A 23046-nucleotide genomic window follows, 5' to 3' on the forward strand; every position below is an offset into this window, starting at 1 on the left:
CTTTCCTTCGTCAAACTTTTTTATAATTGCCAAAATCCAAAAGAGAAGAAATTTCATTCTTTTGGAATTTACTCAATGGTAATATTGATTGTTCTTTTCTGTTACCCAAAATAGGATTTTTGGTCACACGGTACAATACTAGGTCAAATAAATTATTTCATTTAGCTCTCTTCAAGACCTCGATTGGTCTTTCTTGTGTTATTATATTGCTATACATTTTACGCGTCGTAATACCGATTAGAGTAGTATGATTTAGAGTTTACAAGAAAATAGTTTTACGTCAAAAATCATGTTATTAATAAGGATTACGGCATTGAAAATTTCATAAAATTTTGTCGTTACAACCGATGTTGACGACATCGAAGATTTCATGAAATCTTGTTATAACCGATGTTGACGACATCGAAGATTTCATGGAATCTTGTTATAACCGATGTTGACAACATCGAAAATTTGTCGTTACAACCGATTTTAACTAACGTTTAGGGGAGTGCTTACACACTATCCATACATTCTAATAAAAGAATCACATTCAATCGATAATCAATATCGTTTTATTCAAAACATCATTTTACATAAAAAGCATGGAAAAATGACACTTCGCCTTATAGAAAAGTCACAATACGTTTGTTTTTTTTGTGTATTTGTATATATACAAAAGAGGAATGCAATTATTACAACATTACATTGCATAAAGGCTACCATATACTTTGGGGGGGAAATGGGTAAGACAATCGATAACTCGTGTATATCCATCGCACAAAATGCATAGATTCCAAATAGTGAAGCTATAAATAGTCCATAGTGTAAAGGCAATTAATGGTATTGCATCATCATCAATCATCATTATGGTTAGAGCCCGGATAATACGCGAATGCATAAATGCATATGCAATTGAATATTTTAGCAATTTTTTCTTTCATAGTTAGTGCATATTCTTATGTTTTTACTCTTCAAATCTTCAAATTTAATCTAATTTCTCTAGTTTTTTCTAGAAAATATTTTACATTGAGTATTGATCATTTTAGGGCATTTTTATAAATGCATATTTTTATGCATTTTTCAATGCATTTCTATTAAATGCATATTTTCTTATTTTTTGCGCACATTTTTCTTTTCTCTTAGGACATACTTCAGTGCTTCTGATACGCATATTTTTTTTATTTTAGTGCATATTTTCTATTTTTCATGCATATTTTCTATTTTTCATGCATATTTTCATATTTTATAAATAATTTTTCACTTTTAGGTCATATTTCTGCATTTTTAAAAACGCACGTTTTATTTATTTTTCTCATTTCCGGGCCTATTTGCCCCTTTTTAGAGGAATTTTAGCATTTTTAAAAATGCATATTTTTCAATACTCGCATGGAACATATTGAAGAATTTTTGGAGCATATTTTTTATTTTATGCATATTTCGTTATTTTCGAAGCCATATTTTTACATTTGAAAGTACTTATTTTAACGACTTTATGCATTTCTCCACTTTTCGGCACATATAGATGCATATTTTTTCATTTTTAGTCCTATACTTTAGCATTATTAGATGGATTTGTTTCCATTTTTGATTTTATATTATATCTGGATGTTTATAAATGCATTTCTAAATGCATATTTTACTTTTCTCTAATACGCATTTTTTTTACTGCATATTTTTATATTCACGCATATATATTCCTTTTTTATGCCTATTTTTATTTTTCTGTAAATAATTTTTTCATTCTTAGGTCATCCTTCTGCATTTTTGAGTGCCTATTTTCCCTTTCTTGGGAAACTTCAGCATATTTTTAAATGAATATTTTTCATTTTACTTACACATGTTGAATTTCTGAAGCGTATTTTTTAATGCAAAATTTGAAATTGCAAAAATGAAGAATTGAAAATGAAAATTGATAATGCAGAAATGAAAAATTTCATGTAATCGTTAAAATATGCATACTAAAATAGTATGTTTGAAGTCGTATTTTGACATTTTTAAATCCATATTTTGACGTTTTAAAATGCATATTTTAACTATTATATGAAATTTTTCATTTTTTTGTCCCATACTTTAGTATTAGTAAGTGGATTTGCTTTCATTTTTTGCATGTATTTTTGATTTCATGTCATATCTCGACATTTTAAAAATGAATATTTTTACGCATTTCTTAAATGCATGTTTTCTTATATATATTTTCAGTTTTACTACATATTTTTCTTTTTTCCTTAGGGCATACTTCAGTGCTCCTAACACGCATTTCTTTTTCATTTTAGTGCATATTTTATTATGCTGATAATACAATTATTTCCTTGTAAATATTTTTTTTTTCATTTTTTGGTCACCCTTCTGCATTTTTAAAAACGCACGTTTTTTTACCTCCCTTTCATTTTTTGCGCCTAATTTCTTGCTTTTAAGGTAAACTCCAGCATTTTTAAATGCATATTTTTCCATTTTACGCATATTTTCCTATATTCCCATGGGCCATAGATTTCTTAAAATTTCTTTTTTTATTTTATGCATATTTCTTTATTTTTGGAGCATATTTTGACATTTTTAAATGCACATTTTAATGATTTTTTTTCATTTTTTTGCACATTTAAATGCATATTTTCATTTTTTCGTACATTTTCCATTTTTAGTCCCATACTTTAACATTATTAGACAGATTTGTTTCCATTTTTCTCAAATATTTTTGATTTCATATCTCGACATCTTTTAATGCAGATTTGTCTATAATTTCAGTGCATTTTCCGGCGTTTTTTATTGCATATTTCGCAACTTTTTTTTAGTGCGTATTATCCGGGTTCTAACTGTTATAAATGGGGTTTCCTTATATAGCACTTCCAATACGTAAAATACAATAATCACGATGGCTCATTATTGTTGGCATTTTGGTGCACCGGGGTTATACCAAACTTTCCGAACGGATTGTGGACAATCTTGGAGATATTGAAGGTGGAAAATTCAGGGCTGGACTGGTGACGGGCTGCCTGACCTTAACGGAGTTTCGAATTTGGTCCACGAATCTTCAATTTGGTCATGACTGAGCAGGCCATTCGTATTTTTAGGGCTTTTGGTCACGAATTGGCGACCGTTGTTTTTGCGGGATTTGTGGTGCGGAGCTTTAATTGGTGACAATTGCTGATAGTTGGCTGGATGTCTTGTTTTCTTCTGAATGCTGGTCTGGTCCTATCAATGATTGCTGGAGGAACCAGTGAAACCCAGAAAGTATGCAATAGTTACAACATTGATTTACCGTCTGAGATTTTGTCTTTAATTGGTGACAATTTTTTGCGTGATTAGCTGTGCTGAACGTTAATTGGTGACAACTGCTGATAGTTGGCTAGATATCTTGTTTTCGTCTGAATGCTTTTGATGCTATCCTATCAGTGACCGATGGAGAAACCAGTGAAAACCTAGTGTCCAGTTCTTCTGAATGTTGATCTTTCATTCAGTTGGTCTTACGAGTGACTGGATCAGCCGAACACTGAATGTATGCAATTGCAACAACAATATTTAGAACAAAATAGCGTTCGAGATTTTGTCTTGAATTGGTGACAAGTTTTTCTGCGTGATTAGCTGTGGTGAACGTTGATTGGCGACGATTGCTAATAGTTGGCTGGATGAGACGAAATCCCGTTCGGAAAACAAGCATTCAGAAAACAAGAATGCTTGTTCTCTACAAGATGGGGAGACCGGTGAAATCTCGAAAGTAGCAATTGTTGCAACATCGATTGATACCATTTGAGATTTTAGTTTGAATGAAATAGCATTTAACAATGGCGCATTTGGCTCCGAGCAATGACTACTGGGTGGACCAGCCAAACCCCGAAAGCATTTACTTGTTAGAACAGTGATTGTTACCGTTTGAGATATGATTCCAAATGGCTAGGTGGACTGTTTTCTGACGCATGAAATATTGAAAGCCAAAGAATGACTCGTTTGGCTCCAAATGACCTTCTGTTGGCATGGCCCACACATCCAGAAGTAGGGCCCCTAGGCTCGGATCTTTCGCGGGCCCCCTCGTCAGACTTCTCACGGGCCCTTCTATGGTTCATGTATAGCATGAAAAAGCAAAACATTATGAGAATTGTCACGGGTCCCAGGGCTAGAGCCCTGTCAGCCCCGGCCTTGTGGGGGCCATGTCTGTTGGACTAGTCAAACCCGGAAAGAACTCAATATAATAAGAGACCAATTGAGATATGGTTCCAAATTAACGGAATTTTTTTTTGTGCAGAGTGTCAGTTGGCAGCAATTGTGTATGGTTGAGCATTTGACCGCCTGATTTTCCATCTAAATGAACTATTGTCCTATCAATGGCCCATTTGGTCCTACCGTCAATTACGGGTCGACCTGTCCAGCCCTGAGAATGTTCATTATTACACCATCGGTGTCACAAATAATGCTTGAGATATGGTTATGTGAATAACCAGAAAATTAACAATGGCGGTATGGTTAGTTTGGCGGCTAATTAAATCGCCATTTTTTTTTAATGCGTTGAACTTTACAGCGAAACTGGAATCAAAAAGAAAATTTTTTGGCTGTTACTCATAAAATATCTTTGCCAAACCTATTGACAACTCGCCAACGTTGGCTTTTTTTATGTGTACGGATCCACAAACTGACCAGTGACGTCAGCCATTATTGTTCGAGTTTATTGTTATGAATATTGACGAATTTCATAGCTCATAAGTACACTGTCTTGCAAAATTTAAGCACGCTACAGACACATTTCTAGGAATGAGAAAGAAATTTCGGGTTATTCCATCTCTTGATGACCATCAAGTGATTCATCAAAGATTTTACCGATTTCTTTCGCGTTAAAGACCAATGAAATCTCGTTCCGCACAATTCCACAACACTTGCGAATCTCTAATAATCAATGGCATCGCAATTACCAGCCAAACACTAGCAAAACCCTGTTATAGTTTTTGGAATAAAATAAGAGAGGTCTACGTTCACCAGCAAGGTAAGAATAAAGGCCGAAACACACTACACTGACGAGACGTGGTTTCACGTCATGTCAGAGGCGTTTTGAATTCTGATTCGTGGAAATTCTGTGACGTGGGAATTCCACGTGATAATCGTCGTCACACCAGTGTAGCGTGTTTCGGCCTTAAGGCTCACATAGTATAGATCTTGGGAGAGTGTCACGAGTTTGTGTTTGTGACGCGATTAGCATGTTTCGTCTTTGGCCTCTGTTTAGTGCCGGAAGGTCATTATGTGGACCGTGACACGGTTATTAAGGTTTCGTCTTTGTTCTTTGTTCAGTATTAGGTGGTCATTACGTGGTCTATTAAGGTTTCGTCTTTGGTCTCTGTTCAGTGTCACTATGTGGTCTATGAAAGGTCATTACGTGGACTGTGACATCGTTATTAAGGTTTCGGCTTTGGTCTCTGTTAGAAGGTCCTTACGTGGTCATTATGGTTTCGTCTTTGGTCTCTGTTCAGTATCAGAAATACGGAGTGAGTCGTGAATCCGACTCATGCCTTAGACTCAAATAACCATAGCATTTATTGTTATTTATTGGTCATTACGTGGCCCACTAAGTTTTCGTCTTTGGTCTCTGTTCAGTGTCACAGGTTTATTTAATAAAATTTCCAGGCACACCCATCCTCCGGGAACGCTTCGATATCTTAATGAGATGGGAAGCGGGGTGTGCTTGGTCATCAAAGGTCAACGGGTCTATGAAGGTCATTATGTGGACTGTGACATCGTTATTAAGGTTTCGTGTTTGGTCCCAATTAGAAGGTCCTTACGGTTTCGTCTTTGGTCTCTGTTCAGTATCAGAAGGTCAGCACCCATACGGAGTGAGTCGTGAATCCGGCTCATGCCTTAAACTCAAATAAGCATAGCATTTATTGTTTGAATGCAACTGGAACAACATTGTTTAATGGGGGGGGGGGCAGTGTCGTCTTAACGCATGGGCCTACCCGGGCACGGCCCGGGGGCCTCAAGAGAAGAAGGGCCTCACAAAAATGAGATTTGGTTGAAATTTTCGAAATTTACCTGGTAGGGCCTCAGAAAATCCACTTGGCCCGGGGGCCCATGGTGCTCTTAAGACGGCCCTGAAGAGGGGTGATCTCGAGACCATGAAATTGAGCACAAGCGTCGAGTACTTTCAGGGGGGTATCAGTGACCACCTTGTTGTTCGTGTGCTAGAGGTTGGACATGCCGGACTAGGAAGATGAACACACTGAATTTTGCAAAAGAAGAGGTACAAGCAACCACGTTTTAGCGACGTTAATTTTTCTTTGGTCCGGCCATATTGGTTTTATGTTACTAGGTAGATTTTCTTTGGGTACTACACCGACCTGCGCATGTTCGCAGAAAGGTGTCTAAATTAAGTTCTTGAGCAATTTGTGATGTCTGTAATGGAGAGGTTCATATTTTCCCTTATGTGCGGCGTGTTTGTTTTTCTTACCTCGTGAGGAACCCCTACAGTAATTTACATGTTCAAGAGAATCCAGGTTCAAAGGGTGCTCAAATTTTCGGGGAGTACGGACCACTTCACAAGTTTGGTCACGGGCCACATGAGTTATCTGGAAATGTGCCTCAGTTGATCTGAAAATGCGCTATGGGCTACTTGAATCATCTGGAAATGTGTCGCGGGTAGCTTAAATAATCGTAAGTGTGCTGCGAGTCACTCGTAGTAATAAAGTATGCCACAGGCCACCCGAACGAGGTGGAAATGTGCCGGCCAGCCACATAAGTAATTTGCAAATCTATCACGTGTCACTCAAGTGATTTGGAAATTTGCTTGAAGTCACTTAAGCGATCTGAAAATGTGCTGTGAGCCACTGAAAAAATTTATAAATGTTCCATGGCCCACATAAGTGGTTTAATGGTCTTTCGTGGACAAATTTGGTGGTTCGGGTATAGGTAGTGGGCCACATCAGGTGACTCCTAGGGCCACATTTGGCCCGTGGGCCATGAGTGCAGCATATATTTTCTAAAGAACCCTTGAAATGACGTTCAATATTGACGTTGTAGAGAACCTTAAAAGGCAATATCAATGCTCAAGGGAACCTAAGAAGCAATCTTCATGTTTGCGAGCACCGTTCATTGAGGGCAGTATCTGATGAAGAGTATGTTCACACATGTATTTGGTCCATGTGCTATTCTTCGATTGCTCTCGTCGACATTCCTCGTGACACCCACCCTATAACGAATAATTTTGTTACTCAGAGCGCTAGTCATTACAGTATACAATTCCCCAGCACGATCCACCCCACACGGGTAAAGGACTCACATCCCGGAAGGGACAGAGACCCGGTCGCGTCCGGTCCGGCAGTCATGACAGCATTGTGTGTATCTGGGGTTGTGCGCGTTACAGTTTCTGTAAGTGCTGCCATTATGGAAAATTCGAAACCAATTAAATCACGTGTTTTCGAATCATGGCGGATTCACTGGCAGCGTGCTTAACTTTTGAAGGACAGTGTATATAAGGAAAAAAAACCAAGATAATATTTTTCAGTCCTGACCACACTCAACATCGCCTTCGAAAAACCATACATTTTAACATGATAAACATTCCGACATTAGGCCACAAACAAGCATCTTAAGATCATCATCATGCATAGGCTGACCATATTATTTCCTCGAAAAAAACACAGGAAAACGGGATCCTAAATGCGAAACGTCGCGAATTGTCGCTAAAAATCACTGGAAAAAAAATCATATAATACTGTATATATTAGTGAAATAATCCTAGCCTTTCATTTCAGTAAGGAATAAGATTTCAAGAACAGTGTTGAAAATACGGGACACTTTTTTGTGAAAAGAACGTCGGGGTAGCCAAAATTACGGGTTATATGGTCAACCTAATCATGCACTGAACATTCACATCCATGTAACACTAAGAGTGCAACACACCAGCGGTGTTGCAACCAAAACACTCGCAGCCGACCACCGAACAGCTTGCGCAAACTGCTGGTCGATCATTGTTGAAGCTGATCACTTCTCTCTTTTCCCATACGATGCCCAGCTACCCACTACGACGCCAGGTTTGGTTCCAAATTCCAATCCGTGGTTAACACCATCTTACTGCAAAAAAAAAAAAGAGTTATATAAAATGTCTTCGAATAACGTCCAATTGTGTGTCCTTTCGTTTTGTTTGCACAGTCTTTTCTAAAAGGGGAACAGAAATGGTGTGACACTATTGTGGCATGTCGTATATATGATTATCATCCTTTTCCGATCCACCAGGTGGCGCTTGTTGTTGCTTCTTCGACAAAGTCTGTTGAGCCTCCTATGGGTGAGAGGGCGTAAGAAGTGATTAGAAAGTGTTAACGCTTGAGATATGCAAGTGAAATTGGTTACACTTTACGAGAGATTACTGTACTCAACAGAACGTTACAGCGAAAATGAGAGGGAGGTTACGTCTAGACAAACTATTAATTGCAATGGAATATAAAGCCGGGAAGAGTAGACGTGGCCCAGCACCTGGACTGGCCACGGCAGAGGGCTCAATAGAGCTACCAAGCCGAGAGGGGAGATGTGGCTCAGCACCTTCGATGGCGACAGCGACACGGAGGGCGCACCCGAGTCACTAAGCCGAGAGGGGATATGTGTGGCCCAGTACCTCCTCTCTTATCCCCGTCAGGCTTTGTTGTAACCCCACAAAGTTGTTCTTTTTACCTTCCTTTTATTTCTATACACTTATTATTAGTGACTTTTTCCCTCACACGTGATGTATCCTTTTATTATATATGTATACGAGCAAAAGAGAACTACTTTACCGCACACCAACGCCGGTCATATATCGCCATACGGCAATTTCCAACCATAGGAGTTGGGGGGGGGGGGAAATGAAGGTTCCATCCATCGGTGGGCGCCCCATCCTCGGTAGGTAAAGAACTTGCTTCTAACGTTCTATGCCCGGATTCAAACCCATGGACATTGATGGTAACTTTCATAGTGGAAGACGAGTATCTTACCACTGCGCCACTCCGGCGCCAGCAAAAGAGAACTGGGTGGGTGAGGTGAAAAGAGGAAATCTACTTCGCATAACTACACTCATCTCCTGTTCTTACGTATTATACTGTTTTCATTTGTTTTCTGTCTTTTTCCCCTTCAACTTCTTTACCTTTCTGTAACGTGCGGTTAGGTTAGGACGAGGTTAATACATTTTTAGCCCATTCGTCAAATAGAGATCATCCGTATTTCTCGCCGAAACCTTGTAACTGAAGTGGTTAAGAACCTATTTCTCGCAGCTGCTAGTAAAATTCCGTTTGGAGCTCCTTCGCTGTTTTTGCATCCGATAAAAATTCCTTGACACGCCAAGCCAAGCCAGAACGAAATCAATGATTCATGAGTCGATAAGACTTGGCGACGAAATCCACATTGAGTTGCGCTCTGTCAACCCTAGAGAATCCACTTCAGTTTCCACAAAATAAAGTATACTCTATTTTCTAAGGATTGCTCTCAAATCCATCCCGGTCGTTGGGAACCCGCGTATTCATAATGGCATTTCTCGAATATACCATTCGTTAAACATATTTAGCAATGTCTGAAAATGATACCTTTGAGTACACTGCGGCTTGCTGCATGGCTTGGACGATAGCCTTCCCGTGCTGTAGGATCTCCTGCTCATCCGCCATCGGGATAGTCTCATAAGGTGCAGGGAACATGGCTCCTGGGTTGTTAGGATCCAGGAGCGCTCGCGTCTTGTCGATCTCGACGTACCTCTGCAGAGTACCCACCATTGCCAAGTGCTTTTCGGCCGCTAGAGCTGTAAGAACAAGAAGCGCGAACACCTTTAATATGAGCGACAAATTGAATTATACAGCACACACACACACCAAATCAAAAACTGAAATGTGACTGTTACCTCTCTCCAGGTTGTGACGGCTTCTGATCTTGCGGACGCAGACACAGGCAACTATGAGCACTACGCAGATCGTGAGCAGTGACGCTGTCACGGGGATTACGACGGCCATGTCCGTGTAGGCACCGTGAGCCCCGAAACTGGACACTGATAACAGGGAATGGCCTTCTGGAAAACAGAAAGTTACGTGAGCATGAATGTACGGAAAATAATTGCACGGCATTAATTGAATGTAGTCATAATCGGCCCTCTCCATGTGACATGGACGATAGACCATGTGAGATATGGTTCTAGGAAACCAGTCATCGATTCATCAGTACACCGATCACGCATTGAACCGTAATCGCTTGGCGTCTTTAGTAAGGGTAAATGTGCTGCAGGCCGCTTGGGTGATCTGGTACTGTGGCACGAATCACTTAAGTGGTTTGCGAATGTGACGCGAGTCGCTGAGGTAAATTGGAAATCTGAGAAAATCTGCCGCGGGCCATTTAAGTGACGTGAAACTGCACCACATGTCTGGAAATGTGTTGTAGGTCATTTGAGTGATCTGGAACAGGGCCACAGGTCACTTAAGTGATCTGAGAATTTACCGATGGCCACTTGAGTGCTCTTGAATTGTGGCGCACGTCACTCATGTGATATGTAAATGTGCCGCGGGGACGCTAAAATGATCTGTTTATGAGCCACGGACGACTTGATTGATGCGTAACTACACCACGGGCCACTTAAGTAACTTGTTTATGTGACGTTTAGTTCACTTTTTAAAAAATAATTTGAGGTCGCGGGCCACATTAGATGCCTCCGAGGGCCACATTTGATCCGCGGGAAAATAGGTTGAGCATGCATCACCTAAATTGATGAGCAGATCACGAATCTAAATAATGGATAAATTAGGCCACGAGAGTGAGCACTGTAATAGGCCGAGTTATTCGTGACTCAAAGTGAAGTAATCAAAGTGATTCTTCAAGTTTGACGTCAGGTGTTGATGTGATGGTAATAGTTCAAGTCCATTAATTAGGAAAAAAGAGCCTAAAAGTTACTGAAAGCCTAAATATCGCCCGCCCTATAGGCCACTAATGCCCTCGTCTCAAAGACGAGTCAACGAGTCCAGAAAAACGCCCGCAAATCGCTCGTCATTATCCTAACATTGAAGCGATAGACAGACCGTCATTAGCAACTAGGCCTAGTATCACTATACTAGGGCGATCGTCATCTACGCACATAAAAGAAAGAAAAAAATCCCGCAAAATAAAAATGGCGATGACCACCCAAAGAGGCTAGGCCCAACACCCACGCGTGCACTCTCATTCCTCCCAAAAAAAAAGCATGAAATTGCTCAAAGTCGCTCATTAAAGACCTCCGACTGTAGTTATTATCTGTATCCTGTTACACGCGCTAGACATTTTCCTTGATGGGGTTTTCTGTGACTCTTGGCGAAGGAATCGTATTTGGCACCAGAAGCTTATTTTACAGGGAGGGAGGCCAAACGGGCCTATTGCCCGGGGCGGCAAGTTCGGAAGAGGGGTGACAAATTTGATCAATGAGTGGTCAAGAAAATTAGAATATAATGGAAGAAGAGGGTGGTGAAATCATTAAATGCACCTCTACTTAGAGAGCGAGGGATCAGATCAGTGAGCGATCAAAAGAGTGACCTAGAGAGTGTGCAAGCATGTTAGTGACTAAAAAAAGAGCCCAGATTAGTGAAAAACCAAAACTGTGACCTAGAGAGTGAAGGGTCAGTTCAATGTGTGACCAGAAGTGTGAAAGTTGATCAGTAGTGTGCAAGTATGTGAATGACCGACAGCTCGACCTAGAGTGAAAGACCAGGTCAGCGAATGACCAAGAATGTAGAAACGTGTGTGTGACCACAAGTGTGACCTAGAGAGTAAGGTAAGGGACCAGTTCACCGATCCGAACAGATTGACCAAAAGTATGTAAGCATGCTAATGACCAAAGGCGTGACCTATAGAGTACGGACCAGGTCAGTGTGTGGCTAAAAGAGTGGTCAAGAATTTAAAATCATGTGTGTGACCAAAAGTGTCACCTAAAGAGTGAGGGCCAAATTAGGTGAGCAAGCATGGGAATGACCAAAAGCTTGATCCAGAGAATAAAAGACCAGGTCAGTGAGCAACCAGACAGTGATCAGAGTGGGAAGAATATTAGTGAAGAATATTAATCCGAATGAGTGACTCAGACACAGAGGCGTATTCACGTGAAGGGAGGAGAGTGGGCTATAGCCTGGGACAGGGTGCTCCTTTTGAAGAGTGCGGGCCATTTCATTGATTTCAAACGTGTCGCGGGCCACATAAGTGATCTATAAAAAATCGGGCCACTCAAATGATGTGGATTGTTGTTGCTAGGGCAACTCAAGTGATCTGAAACAGCGCTTCAGGTCACTCAAGTGATCTGAAAATGTCCCGCAGGTCACTTGAATGATCTGGAAATGTGCCATGCGTCTTTTAAGTGGGGTAAGACTGTGCCGCGAGCCACTTGAGTGATCTAGAACAGTATATAACCTCAGGTCATTTAATTGATTTGTAAATGTGCCGCATGTCACTTCATTAATCTGGTTATGTACTGCTTAGTTCATTTCTACAAAATCAAGTTTGAGGTCGCGGCCACATTAAATGACTCCTTGGCTACATTAGGCCCGTGGTCCACGGGTTGAGCATGTATGGCCGAGGGTTTGAAGTTCAAAGGGCGGCAAATTCGATTAATGGGTAACAAAATTAGACTGAAAAGGAAGAAGGGCGGCAAAATTTATATGGACCCCCCGGGCCAAAAAACCATAAATCCACCAACTGGTTCCACTTACCATTCTCTCCGGTCTTGATGGCGATGATCTCGCTGGGATCGCCTCTGCCATACTGGTTCGTAGCAGTGACGTAGATCTGGTACAGTTTACCAGGCTGCAGGGCGGTCAGTACGTAGGCGTTGTCCTCGGGGGCGACAACGGCGACTTCCTGCCATGGCCCGTTCTCTTCTCTGAAGTAGACGGTGTACCCTGCAATGGAATCAATCATGTATTGTAGCCTCTGAACACAACAATGAAACATTGCCTTAAGCCGAGGCCACACTCGAGTCCAGATTGGCCCAATACGTTTCAAGGTTGGTCATCGATGAGTAGTGTGGCCGCTACAGCATTGACAATGGTCGTCAAATGTTGAAGGTTGGTCGAAGAGAAGGACCAGTAGCCTACGTTCCAGCTTCCACCCCTAAGTTAAAGAAGCCACCTTCCTTCCTAATCTTCCATTTGGCCCCACACGGGTTGAAGAACGCCAGCAGCCAAAGCGCGGATGTATGCTTGGAGAGTGTTCTAACAGCAAATATTCGCCAAGAAACATTGGGCTAGGCTGGGTCAGTGTGTAGACAACCTACTGGTACGTGCCGCTGGTACTTGATTGTCGAATATTTGCAATGAGACTTCTGGTGTTTTAACGCCAACAGAGTCACAATGAGTATCCTTGGAGAGTTTTGTAGAAGCAAATATTCGCACAGTGACTTGGTGACACCATCGACTGACCCAGTCTGACCGTGACCTTCGAAAATAATACGTGTCACTCACGTAGGTCACGCAATGTTCCTTGGCGAATATTTGCTTTCAGAGTACTCTCTAAGCATACTCCCGTGTTGTGATTGTTGGCGGATTGGAAGATCGGGAACGAAGGCGGTTTCTTTGAATCGGGGGGGAAGCTGGTACGTACTGGTCCTTCTCTTCGACCAGCCGTTCAATACCTACCAGCCTCGAGCATTTACCATTGACAATAGTGCAGAGACAACACAACTCGCCGAAGACCAGCCTTGGAAAGTACTGGACCAGGCTGTGGTTCTCAGCTTCATTGAATGATTGTGTTTACCTGAAAGAATGTTGTCGATCTTTCTCGTATTCCACTTAAGGCTGACTGACGTCGGAGAAGTGTCTGCAACGTATATAGATGGCGCTGGTGGCAAATCTGTAAAATAGAAATGTCCATGAAAGTAGCTGCACTGTATTGAATCAAACATGGCGGAAGCAATTTGAACAATAATACGAACAACCCCTCAACTTCCAGTCAGAGAGTTTAATACAGTCCGTGAATGTGTTTCAGAACCTGTTTACGGAAAATCCACCGCCAACAATTCACTGCCGGAAAATTCACCGACAACAATTCACCGCTAGGAAAATTTACCGACCAGCAATTCACCGACAACAGTTCGTCATGAAGCTACCGAGTTCGTGAGCGAGAGAGGTGAGTGAGTTCGCTCACGGACTCGGTAGCTCGCTTGCTCACTCCCTCACTCACCCACTTGCACACTCACTCGCTTTCTCACTCACCCGCGTCACTCACTCACGGACTCAGTAGCTCACTCATTCCCTATTTCGTTCGCTCACACGCTCACGGAAGCTTCGTGTGGAACTGTCGGTGAATTTTCCGGACAAGTTCCAGAACAACGTAAATGAAAGTGAAGTATTGATGACACACCTCCTCGGCCTAGGCTTGGCCGGGGGGGGGGGTCTTTGGGTGGTCCTGCAAGCTTGACCAAGAGCATTCATGGGTAAGTGAAGATTTGGTTTTCTGAGGCATTGTGGGGGGGGGGGGATAATTACCTATCGTCAGATCACTTGTCAAAAACATACCTATACTTTCAAAACCAGCTTACCCCCCTCCCCGATCTTGTGCCATGTGACTTCCTTTTCCCTTGAATAAAGAATTTTCTCAACGATTCTCAAGCTCCGAAGGCACTACTACTACCTAACCGTACATGCACCTCGTAAACATTCCTCTACGGAATTTCTAACGAATTGGCATCCACCAGAATGTGCGCGCGCGTGCTGTGAAACTAACGCGAAGTTTGTTCCTGCGTAATGCTTGTTATGCGCAGTGCTGCCATCTGCCGTCACTTTTTCTAACTATGAGCGAAGTGTGATGATCGAAGAATTGTATCATTATAGGCCTGCTGGTCTCTGTGTATATGACGATGGGATCGGAATGTGCTCGGTTTGAAAGTAAGAAACGAAAGCCTAGTCAGATTACCTAGACCCATGATCTAATCCATAGTTTCCCAAACTTTTGATTCCATCGTCCCCTTCTTCATAAATGTTTTTTTCTCTCATCGCCCCCTAACTCAAGCGAACCCATATAATATCCTGTATAAAATCCGGAGCTTCTATCGCCTCCCCCTCCCCAAGACCATTCCATCGCCCACCAGAGGGCGATATTGCCCACTTTGGGAAACACTGATCCAATCAATGAATGACATGATGCCCCACGAAATACCAGGACAGTTTTTCTTCTTGAGTCACGTAAATACGGGACAGCGATCGACGCCGGAGCCTCTGCTTAGCGTTCCCCTGAAAACTAACGCGTGGAATTCAGGTTAAGGGATTGGCAACTTTCTCCTTTTAACTGAGCCAATTTGTTGACTAACAACCATTCTCATCACGCACAACACCTCATTAAAGCAACATGAATACATATTTGTTGGAGCATGGCGCACGAAAATGCCCATGGAAATGATGATATCCATCTTCTGGTGAGTGCCATAGACAGGGAGGGACGGTAGGCACGTCCAAGGTTATCCGGGGGGAAAGTGACTCTTCAAGTCTCGCAAGTAGGACACGCATGTGTCACGCGATTCTTCTCACGGTCCACTGGAACCGTTGAAAGTGAATCCTCATCGGTCAAGTCGCGATCCACTTAGAGCCCGACCCCGCGCTAAACGAACCAGGGGTTAATGAACGCCATTTTTTTTGTCTGAGGAATCGCCTCGTCAAGGCCGTGACTTCTCGATTGGGAACAATGGCTAGCGAATAATCTATTTTGGAGGCTGCTATCGCCATCGTCGTCAACGAGGCCCCGAATTCGAAGCCTCAATGACCTCTAGCCCAGGGGTTCACAAACGGTGTGCCGCGGAGTGATTGGTGGCCCTGACAATGATATTTCGAAGAGTTTTTTTTTTTTGTTAAACTGCTGTAGGGAGCCGCGAATGAGCGTTGATCAGTGGAAGGGGAGCCACGGGAGAAAAACGCTTGAGAGCCCTGCCCTAGCCGAAATTTACTCTCACTCTCCCTGGCAAATGATCATTCGCGACTTTTTTGCCTTAGCCATCTCTTACAGGTGATGAAAGCTCCACCACCTTTGTGATTGCTAGTGACTCTTTCGCCTTAGCCATTATTTACACACTGGTCTAACGCGGCCGTGATCACTTGCGATCCTCTGCCCATGGTTCCCACTCTAATGCTCACTAGCGACCAAGCCATCATTTACCCATGACTCTTGCCCTAGTCATTATATACCCTCGGCTTCTGTTCTAGTGATCACCAGAGACCTCATTTGCTACATCTCGTTTACCACGGCTTTTTCGATATAGTGATGACTAGCAACCCTTTGCTGTAGCTGTCATTTATCCATGACTCTTATAGGAGATCCCAGTGATCGCTTCGGCAAAGGCGATCACTGGGATCTCCTCCACCTTTGCCATTATTTGCACACGGTTCTCTCGCTCCCAATTCATCACTAGCGACCCATTTGACCTAACCGTAATTCACCCACGGCTCGCTTGAACTAGTGAGCACTAGCAATCCATCACCACAAACCCTCAACCACGGCTCTCTTGCGTTGCGATAAGATCAATCTCGGCCATATTGTCCTAGTAATCAATCAAATCTTGTATTTTTTCCCAGCTAAGATTAACCCACGGACATCTAGCCCCAGTGATCACAAACATGTTCCCCCAGACATGATTTACCCATGGTTACCTTGCCCTAGTGGTCACCAGCGACTCTTAGGCATTAGGCATCGTTCACCTCACCCGTGACTCTCTCGTCGAAGGTACGATTTACCCACATCAGTGATTGATGTCTTGGGGGATTGTGGATGTTAGAACCTCGTTAGGGGTCCACCCATGGTTGTCCTCATTCAGCGACACTTACCTCCATCCAGGGTCCTGACATACATCTCGTGGGACGGCGGTCCGCTCCCAGCCGAGTTGAAGGACTTCACCACGACGCTGTAGTCGGAGGCCTTCAGAAGATTGCCCAAGAAGAATTCCTGCTGGGTCTCCGGCACGAAGTCCGTCGTCTTGTACGAGTAGGGCTGGATGGAGTCTCGGACCTTGTACCCGACGTAGTAGCCCTTGAGTTCGCCGTTCCAGCTGTCCTTTGGTGGAGGCTGCGTTACAGCAAAATGAAATAAAATCCACATTAGTTCGGCATATGCAGTCACGGACTCGACTACAACGACACGGAACATTTTCCGGCAAGTTTTGCTTTCAAGAACGTTCTTGGTGCTAAAATGCAATCAGATGCAATCAAATATCGCGTGAATCAAGTTGCTGTTGCATTAGCGTGACGATATTTACCATCACGGGCGTAATATTACGTCCAAACATGAATGCAATAAATTCAAACAAGTTTTCTGTGGTTTCTTTTCTACCTCGTCACCATCGTGAAGCTTGGAAATTATCCATAATAACCCTCTATCCCATAGTTTCTCCCAACCTTTTTGTCCCACCGCCCCCTTCTTCAGAAATTTGTTTTCTCCCATCGCCCCCTCCCCAACGCAATCTGACCCATAGGATCCTATGTTATACCCATAGCTTCTACCGCCCCCCTGGAGCATTCTATCACCCTCCAGAGGGGCGTTAACGCCCACCTTCTGCTTTTTCTTTCAATCACAATCTTTGCCTTTGCTTTCTTCGTATATATGTTACCGCCAAAGCCCGGCTAGTTTTATTTTTAATAATTATTGAAATATTTAGTTCAAAAGAATATGTGGTTACAAGTATTTCTGAACATTTGAATAAAAATTCAGTGAAATTTCAATCTATTTGTCTCTGTGTTTCGCAGGTACAGTAGCCACCGCTTATAAGAATCATGTTTCGTTCAACCATTTTGATTCTTATAAGTGGCTGATTCTTGCATCCGGAAATTTTTGCTGTTACTCTTCCAGTTACCACTGGAGTACGCACGCGGGGAGGGGGGGGGGAGAAAGACTTCAGGCGAGATAATGGTGTTTTCAATTTGAAATGAAATCGAAAGCTATGTCATTAATCACGCTATTTCAATAGCATGTCCTTAATGATGATTTGTTTTCAATGTAGACTGACTAAAATGTTACGCAGTAATTGAACTATTACTGTGTAGTACTATTGTCATGCCCCCCCCCCCCCAAGGGTAAGGTTGACAGGGCTGCAGCCCTGGTACCCGGAATGGTTCTGAAATTTTTCTTTTTATACGCTATATATATTCACTATTGGGGGGGGGCGGGCTTGAAAAGTCTGGTCCGGGGACTCACCAAAGATTCCAACTGCTCAGGTTGAGGGGTTTTTCAGGTAAAGCTCCTCTATCCTTTTAGGTTAGGATATGTTTATTACATTTATCACTGATTCATTAAGTAGAGGTATAATCCAAATTTCTTGTCAAAAGCTGTCAAATTTATTAAATTTACGGAGACGATTGGCAATCATGCAAAAGATCGATTTATCACATTTACAGCAATATACAGGGTGTCCTGTAAGTGTTAAAGCGGCCTTTATCTCATCAACCATCCGTCATTGAGATATAGTTTCAATTTAAAAAATGCTCGACAGGCGTTCAAAAAAACTACCCTGTACCAGTTTTGAAAATACAGTGTGTAACAAAAGAAAAGAAAAATCTTAATCTTTACGCGGTCTTGCTGTCCTCTAACTTCCAATGAGAAAGTTGTTCCACTGTCTCTCCTGAGGACAACAGAAGAATTCCAGGTCTCTTAAGTGCAATATTCAAAGAAATATTGGAATCCAAAGAACCGAAGAAATTTGAGAAAGAACCGCTTTAAATGCGGGCAAAACGGTTTTTTCGCACTTAACACTGTTCTTCCCAAATTTCCTCCGTTTTCCGAATTCGAATATCTCTGTAAATATTGCACTTAAGAGACCTGGAATTCTTCTGTTGTCGTCAGGAGAGACAGGGAAACAACTTTCTGATTGGAAGTTAGAGGACAGCAAGACCGCGTAAAGATTTAGATTTTTTTTTCTTTTGTTACACACTGTATTTTCACTCTCAAAACTGGTGACTTTTGATCGCCTGTCGAGCATTTCTTAAATTGGAATCGTACCTCTACGACGGACGATTGGTGAGATATAAGGCCCTACTAGCAGTTACAGGACACCCTGTATCTGTATAATGAAGCATTGCAAACCCCTTATATCTTTAGCCCCGCCTCGTCTTTTAGTGACGTAATAGCGATCTCGGCCAATGAGCGTAGCCGCACGTCAAAATTGTACGTATAGGATGCCATAAGGCATCCGCGGATTTATTTGAAGGGAGGAAATGCAAATTTTCATGTAAGTGTAAAGAAAGGAGGGGTGATAAAAGAAATGACCACACACTCGCGCGCGGAACGGGCAACCTGCCAACGCCATCTGGTGAGCTTCCCACAACAACAACAAAAAAAAGAGCCGAGATATAAACACAGCTTGGATACGAGCCAAGGACCCAGAGAATTGCTCTCGATGGACGCACGCGCTGTACGTGCGTGATTAATCGACACTCGCATCCAGAAATATTAACCGGCGGTTTCTTTTTTTTTTTTCAAATCTTTCTGGGTGGAATCGCGTGATCCCATTTAAGGTTCAACCGCAACCACTTTCCAGAATTAACCGCTCTTGATGGATGGTGATCCATATACTGGTACGTTCTTTTAACCGATTCGCAATCCTTATTCGATCGATGATTTGACTACGTAATAAATACGCGTGGCCCGTGGGCCAAATGCGACCGTCGGAGTCATCTGAAAAGGCCCGCGATCTCAAACGTAATTTTGTAAAAACGAACTAAGAGCGGCGTATTTAAAGGTCACTTGAGCGACCAGCGACGCGGTTCCAGAGGACTTGAGCGGTTAGCGGTGCAGTTTCGGAGCTCTTAAACGTCCCACGGTGCAATTCCACACTACTCAAGTTAGCCGCAGCACAGTTTCACATCCTCGAGTTAGCCGCGGCACAGTTTCACATCCTCGAGTTAACAGTTTCACTTCCTCGAGTTAAGTTTCACATCCTCCAGTTAGCTGCGGCACAGTTTCACATCCTCGAGTTAGCCGCGGCACAGTTTCACATCCTCGAGTTAGCCGCGGCACAGTTTCACATCCTCGAGTTAACAGTTTCACTTCCTCGAGTTAACAGTTTCACATCCTCCAGTTAGCTGCGGCACAGTTTCACATCCTCCAGTTAGCTGCGGCACAGTTTCACATCAAGTTAGCCGCGGCTGTTTCACATCACTCAAATTTCGTTCTCATACTCCGAAGGTTTTTAATATTCATTGGACCTTTTCGAATTCTCTAAGTCCGATATTTCCATAGAGCAGTCACTGCGGAATTGCTGTTGAGTGCCATCTCGTAAACTTATCGTCATTGTGAGCAACAAACATATCGAGAACCAAGATCTCCGCGAATGTTTCTAGGTTTTGTAACAGCTGCTGCGTGACATCACATAAATTCACGTGTTTACTACAGGTATTCAAAGTGGAAACGTCCCCTGGTGGCGACATTTGCAACTAATTTCCCCCCCATGAAGTCCACAAAATTTCACACTTTTCTGATGACTGGTTTCGCCTGTAGGCTACTTTAAAACGGGGTCTTTTAATTATGGACGTCCTGTACTACGAAATTTTCTGCATCTAACTGTGTTCAAGTTTTTGAACTACCCTGTATATTATTTTAAAAATATTTTAATATAAACTGCTCTCAACACTATGGCGCTACATACTTTAACATGAGGATTTTTTTATCAAAATTATTTAAAAATATTTTATGGCACAAAATATGGGTAAATTTTGGTGATTTTTGAAAAAGTTGCATGCTGTTGAAGTTAAAATTCGGGGGGGGGGGGAAAAATAACCAACAATTAAAATCCCAAATGCTCGTGTCAAATTGCATAAAAATATCCATAGCATTTGAGAAAACGAAATTGAGTGTCTCTAAAGCGAATAGGAAATTTTTAAATGTTCCTTAACGAAAGGAGATTTTTTCCCATAGGAAAGCATGGAAGACCGTGCATCAAGCCCCGTGAATCTGTGTATTATCAGGGATCTATTCTTTCTTTATAGCAAGTACTGTACATGTTTCTCTCCTCACATTTCTTTTGCTCCCTCACTGTCGTTCTACCGAATGTCTTCACGTTAAAAAGTGAAGAAATTGTCCACAAAGCCTGAATTTCCACATCCTTTACCTATCCAGTAAAAGTTATAGGTTATTTTTGTCTGGTTTAAGTCTCCCCCCGGGGGGAGCAAAATTTTAAACTGTCTCACCAGCTAGCAGCAAACATATAGCATTAGCATTTTGCCACGCTATTTACAAATGTTTCCAGCCTGATAGTGTCAAACAAAAAATCGGAAAAGGTATTTATGCTGATGTGTTTAGAGCCGGGAAGTTTAGGCACTAAAAATGATCGAAATAGGCTGGCAAAAAGGCACTAAAAATGCCTAAAATAGGCACTAAAAAGGCATTTATTATTTTTGAGTCCAAAAATTAGCTTAATAATAAAAATTAGCTCAAAACAAAAATTGGTTCCTCTTAATCCGTCCATTGTTCTATGTAGTTCATAACAACTGCATAGTTGTCCATGTTATAGATTGAGTTCAAGCCCCAAAAAAAAAAAATTTGCTAGACCCTCAGGATTAGGCCAATTCCAGGGCCACCATTACCAGAAGCGGGGTCGGTAGGGATAATGATCTGTGGAGCTATCTCGAGTTGCGAATGATTCTCGTTTATTTGTCGTATCATTTTGAATAATCATTATCATTTCTATAGTTGAATACCATGGCCATCTTGTATTTTTCTAAAAAAAATTCAACGTCTTTTATATTGCCACATATGCGAGACTCCTTCAAGCGCGAGGGGGCCCTGTGTGGCCGCATCTGTCACAAACCCCTGAGGGCGACTCTGCTCAATTTAATCGAAAACTGAATATGTATGTTTAATAAATAGCCATGGTTTACAGTGCATTTATGGTCCAAAAAACAAGATCAAAACAATATGGGCCCCCAGAGCCCTTTCTGCTCCTACCCCGTCTTGTGTGAGCCATAACGTCAATTTATGACCTCTTGGGACAATCATCGGTCCACTATACACATGCAATGCAGCCCAATGCCTGAGCGAGACATTATGTGAAGCACATGTGGACAAATAAAAATTTCTAATTTCCCTCTGCTTTTATAACTGGGGCTGCGTTCATGTGAAACAAATTCCTTCATGTCTAATGCCATCCGGCCAAAGCAAAGTTAATGCATGGCAGCACCAATCTTTCAAATCATTATTTGCTTCTAAGGGGCCATTCAAGTATTACGTCAGCATCGGGGGGGGGGGGGGGTTCGGATTTGCTGACTTTTGATGACAAGGGGGGAGGAGGGGGGTTTGAAGGTGGCTTACGTCATCAACCACCCCTTTTTGAAGATATGAAACATTCTAAGCTGCTGACGGGGGGGGGGGGTGAGTGTTTTGCTGACAAGGGGGGAGGGGGAGTCAAAAATGGCTGAAAATATGCTTACGTAATAATGGCCCCTAAATGGATCTTTAAGCGGTCGAGGGGGGCTTTCTGATGATAATAAATATACTGAGAGTTGGAAAATTTTGAAAAGAGCAAATTCTTTTGAAGTTCTCAATGCTCAAAATATCCAAGTTTTACAGATTATATGGCCTTTGAAATTCACTAATAAACTTAAAAATATGTTAAAATAGGCATTTATAGCGCCCGAATATTTCAAATAACGGCATTTTTACCAAAAAAAGTTTGAAAATAGGTAAAAAAAATGGCATTTTGCTTGAACTTCCGAGTTCTACTGATGTGTAATAAAGATTATAAAGTTATACAAAGTGAACTACCAGCTCTGAATGAATTCTTTTTTCAATTCTTATCTATAAGGAAGTGGCCGCGGATAGGTTGGCCGCTGACCGCATACGGAGGTGGCCGCGGAATAGGGGGGCGATTTTCGTATTACGTACATGGAGCGCATTGTCCCTTCCGAGAAAAACTGGTCACGAAGGGAAGTTGGCCGGAGAATAGAGGTGACCGCCTATGGAAGTTTCACTGTAGTTACATACACGCTGCTACGCTGACCACCTTTGGATGATGGCAGCACGCTGAGGATTAATGGTTCCATAACGCAGTGTTACTCGACCGCCGGTCCGCAAGAAATTTGAATAATTCATATAGCGTATTTAAATAATTTCAGCTTCAATTTTAACTATCACGCCGTTTTTGCCGTTAGCAGGTCTAAGGAT

At 42.2% G+C, this 23046-nt stretch overlaps 1 protein-coding gene across 1 annotated transcript in view; it reads right to left on the reverse strand.

Moving 5' to 3' along the window:
• Positions 1–536: 536 nt before the first annotated feature.
• LOC149065193 (cell adhesion molecule Dscam1-like) overlaps positions 537–23046 on the reverse strand; it is a 67195-nt gene continuing 44685 nt past the window's right edge. The window contains exons 20-25 of the mRNA XM_089254318.1: positions 16725–16962; positions 13669–13764; positions 12627–12815; positions 9815–9979; positions 9507–9715; positions 537–8233 (exon numbers count right to left, since the gene is read on the reverse strand). Of these exons, the coding sequence (XP_089110444.1) occupies positions 8141–8233; positions 9507–9715; positions 9815–9979; positions 12627–12815; positions 13669–13764; positions 16725–16962 (990 nt within the window). The 3' untranslated portion in view covers positions 537–8140. The remainder of the gene's footprint in view (positions 8234–9506; positions 9716–9814; positions 9980–12626; positions 12816–13668; positions 13765–16724; positions 16963–23046) is intronic.

Source organism: Pholcus phalangioides, unplaced genomic scaffold (assembly GCF_987345545.1).
Source record: "Pholcus phalangioides strain wild (caught in Gottingen) unplaced genomic scaffold, Ppha-v1.0 ptg000041l_1, whole genome shotgun sequence".
Lineage (NCBI taxonomy): Eukaryota > Metazoa > Arthropoda > Arachnida > Araneae > Pholcidae > Pholcus > Pholcus phalangioides.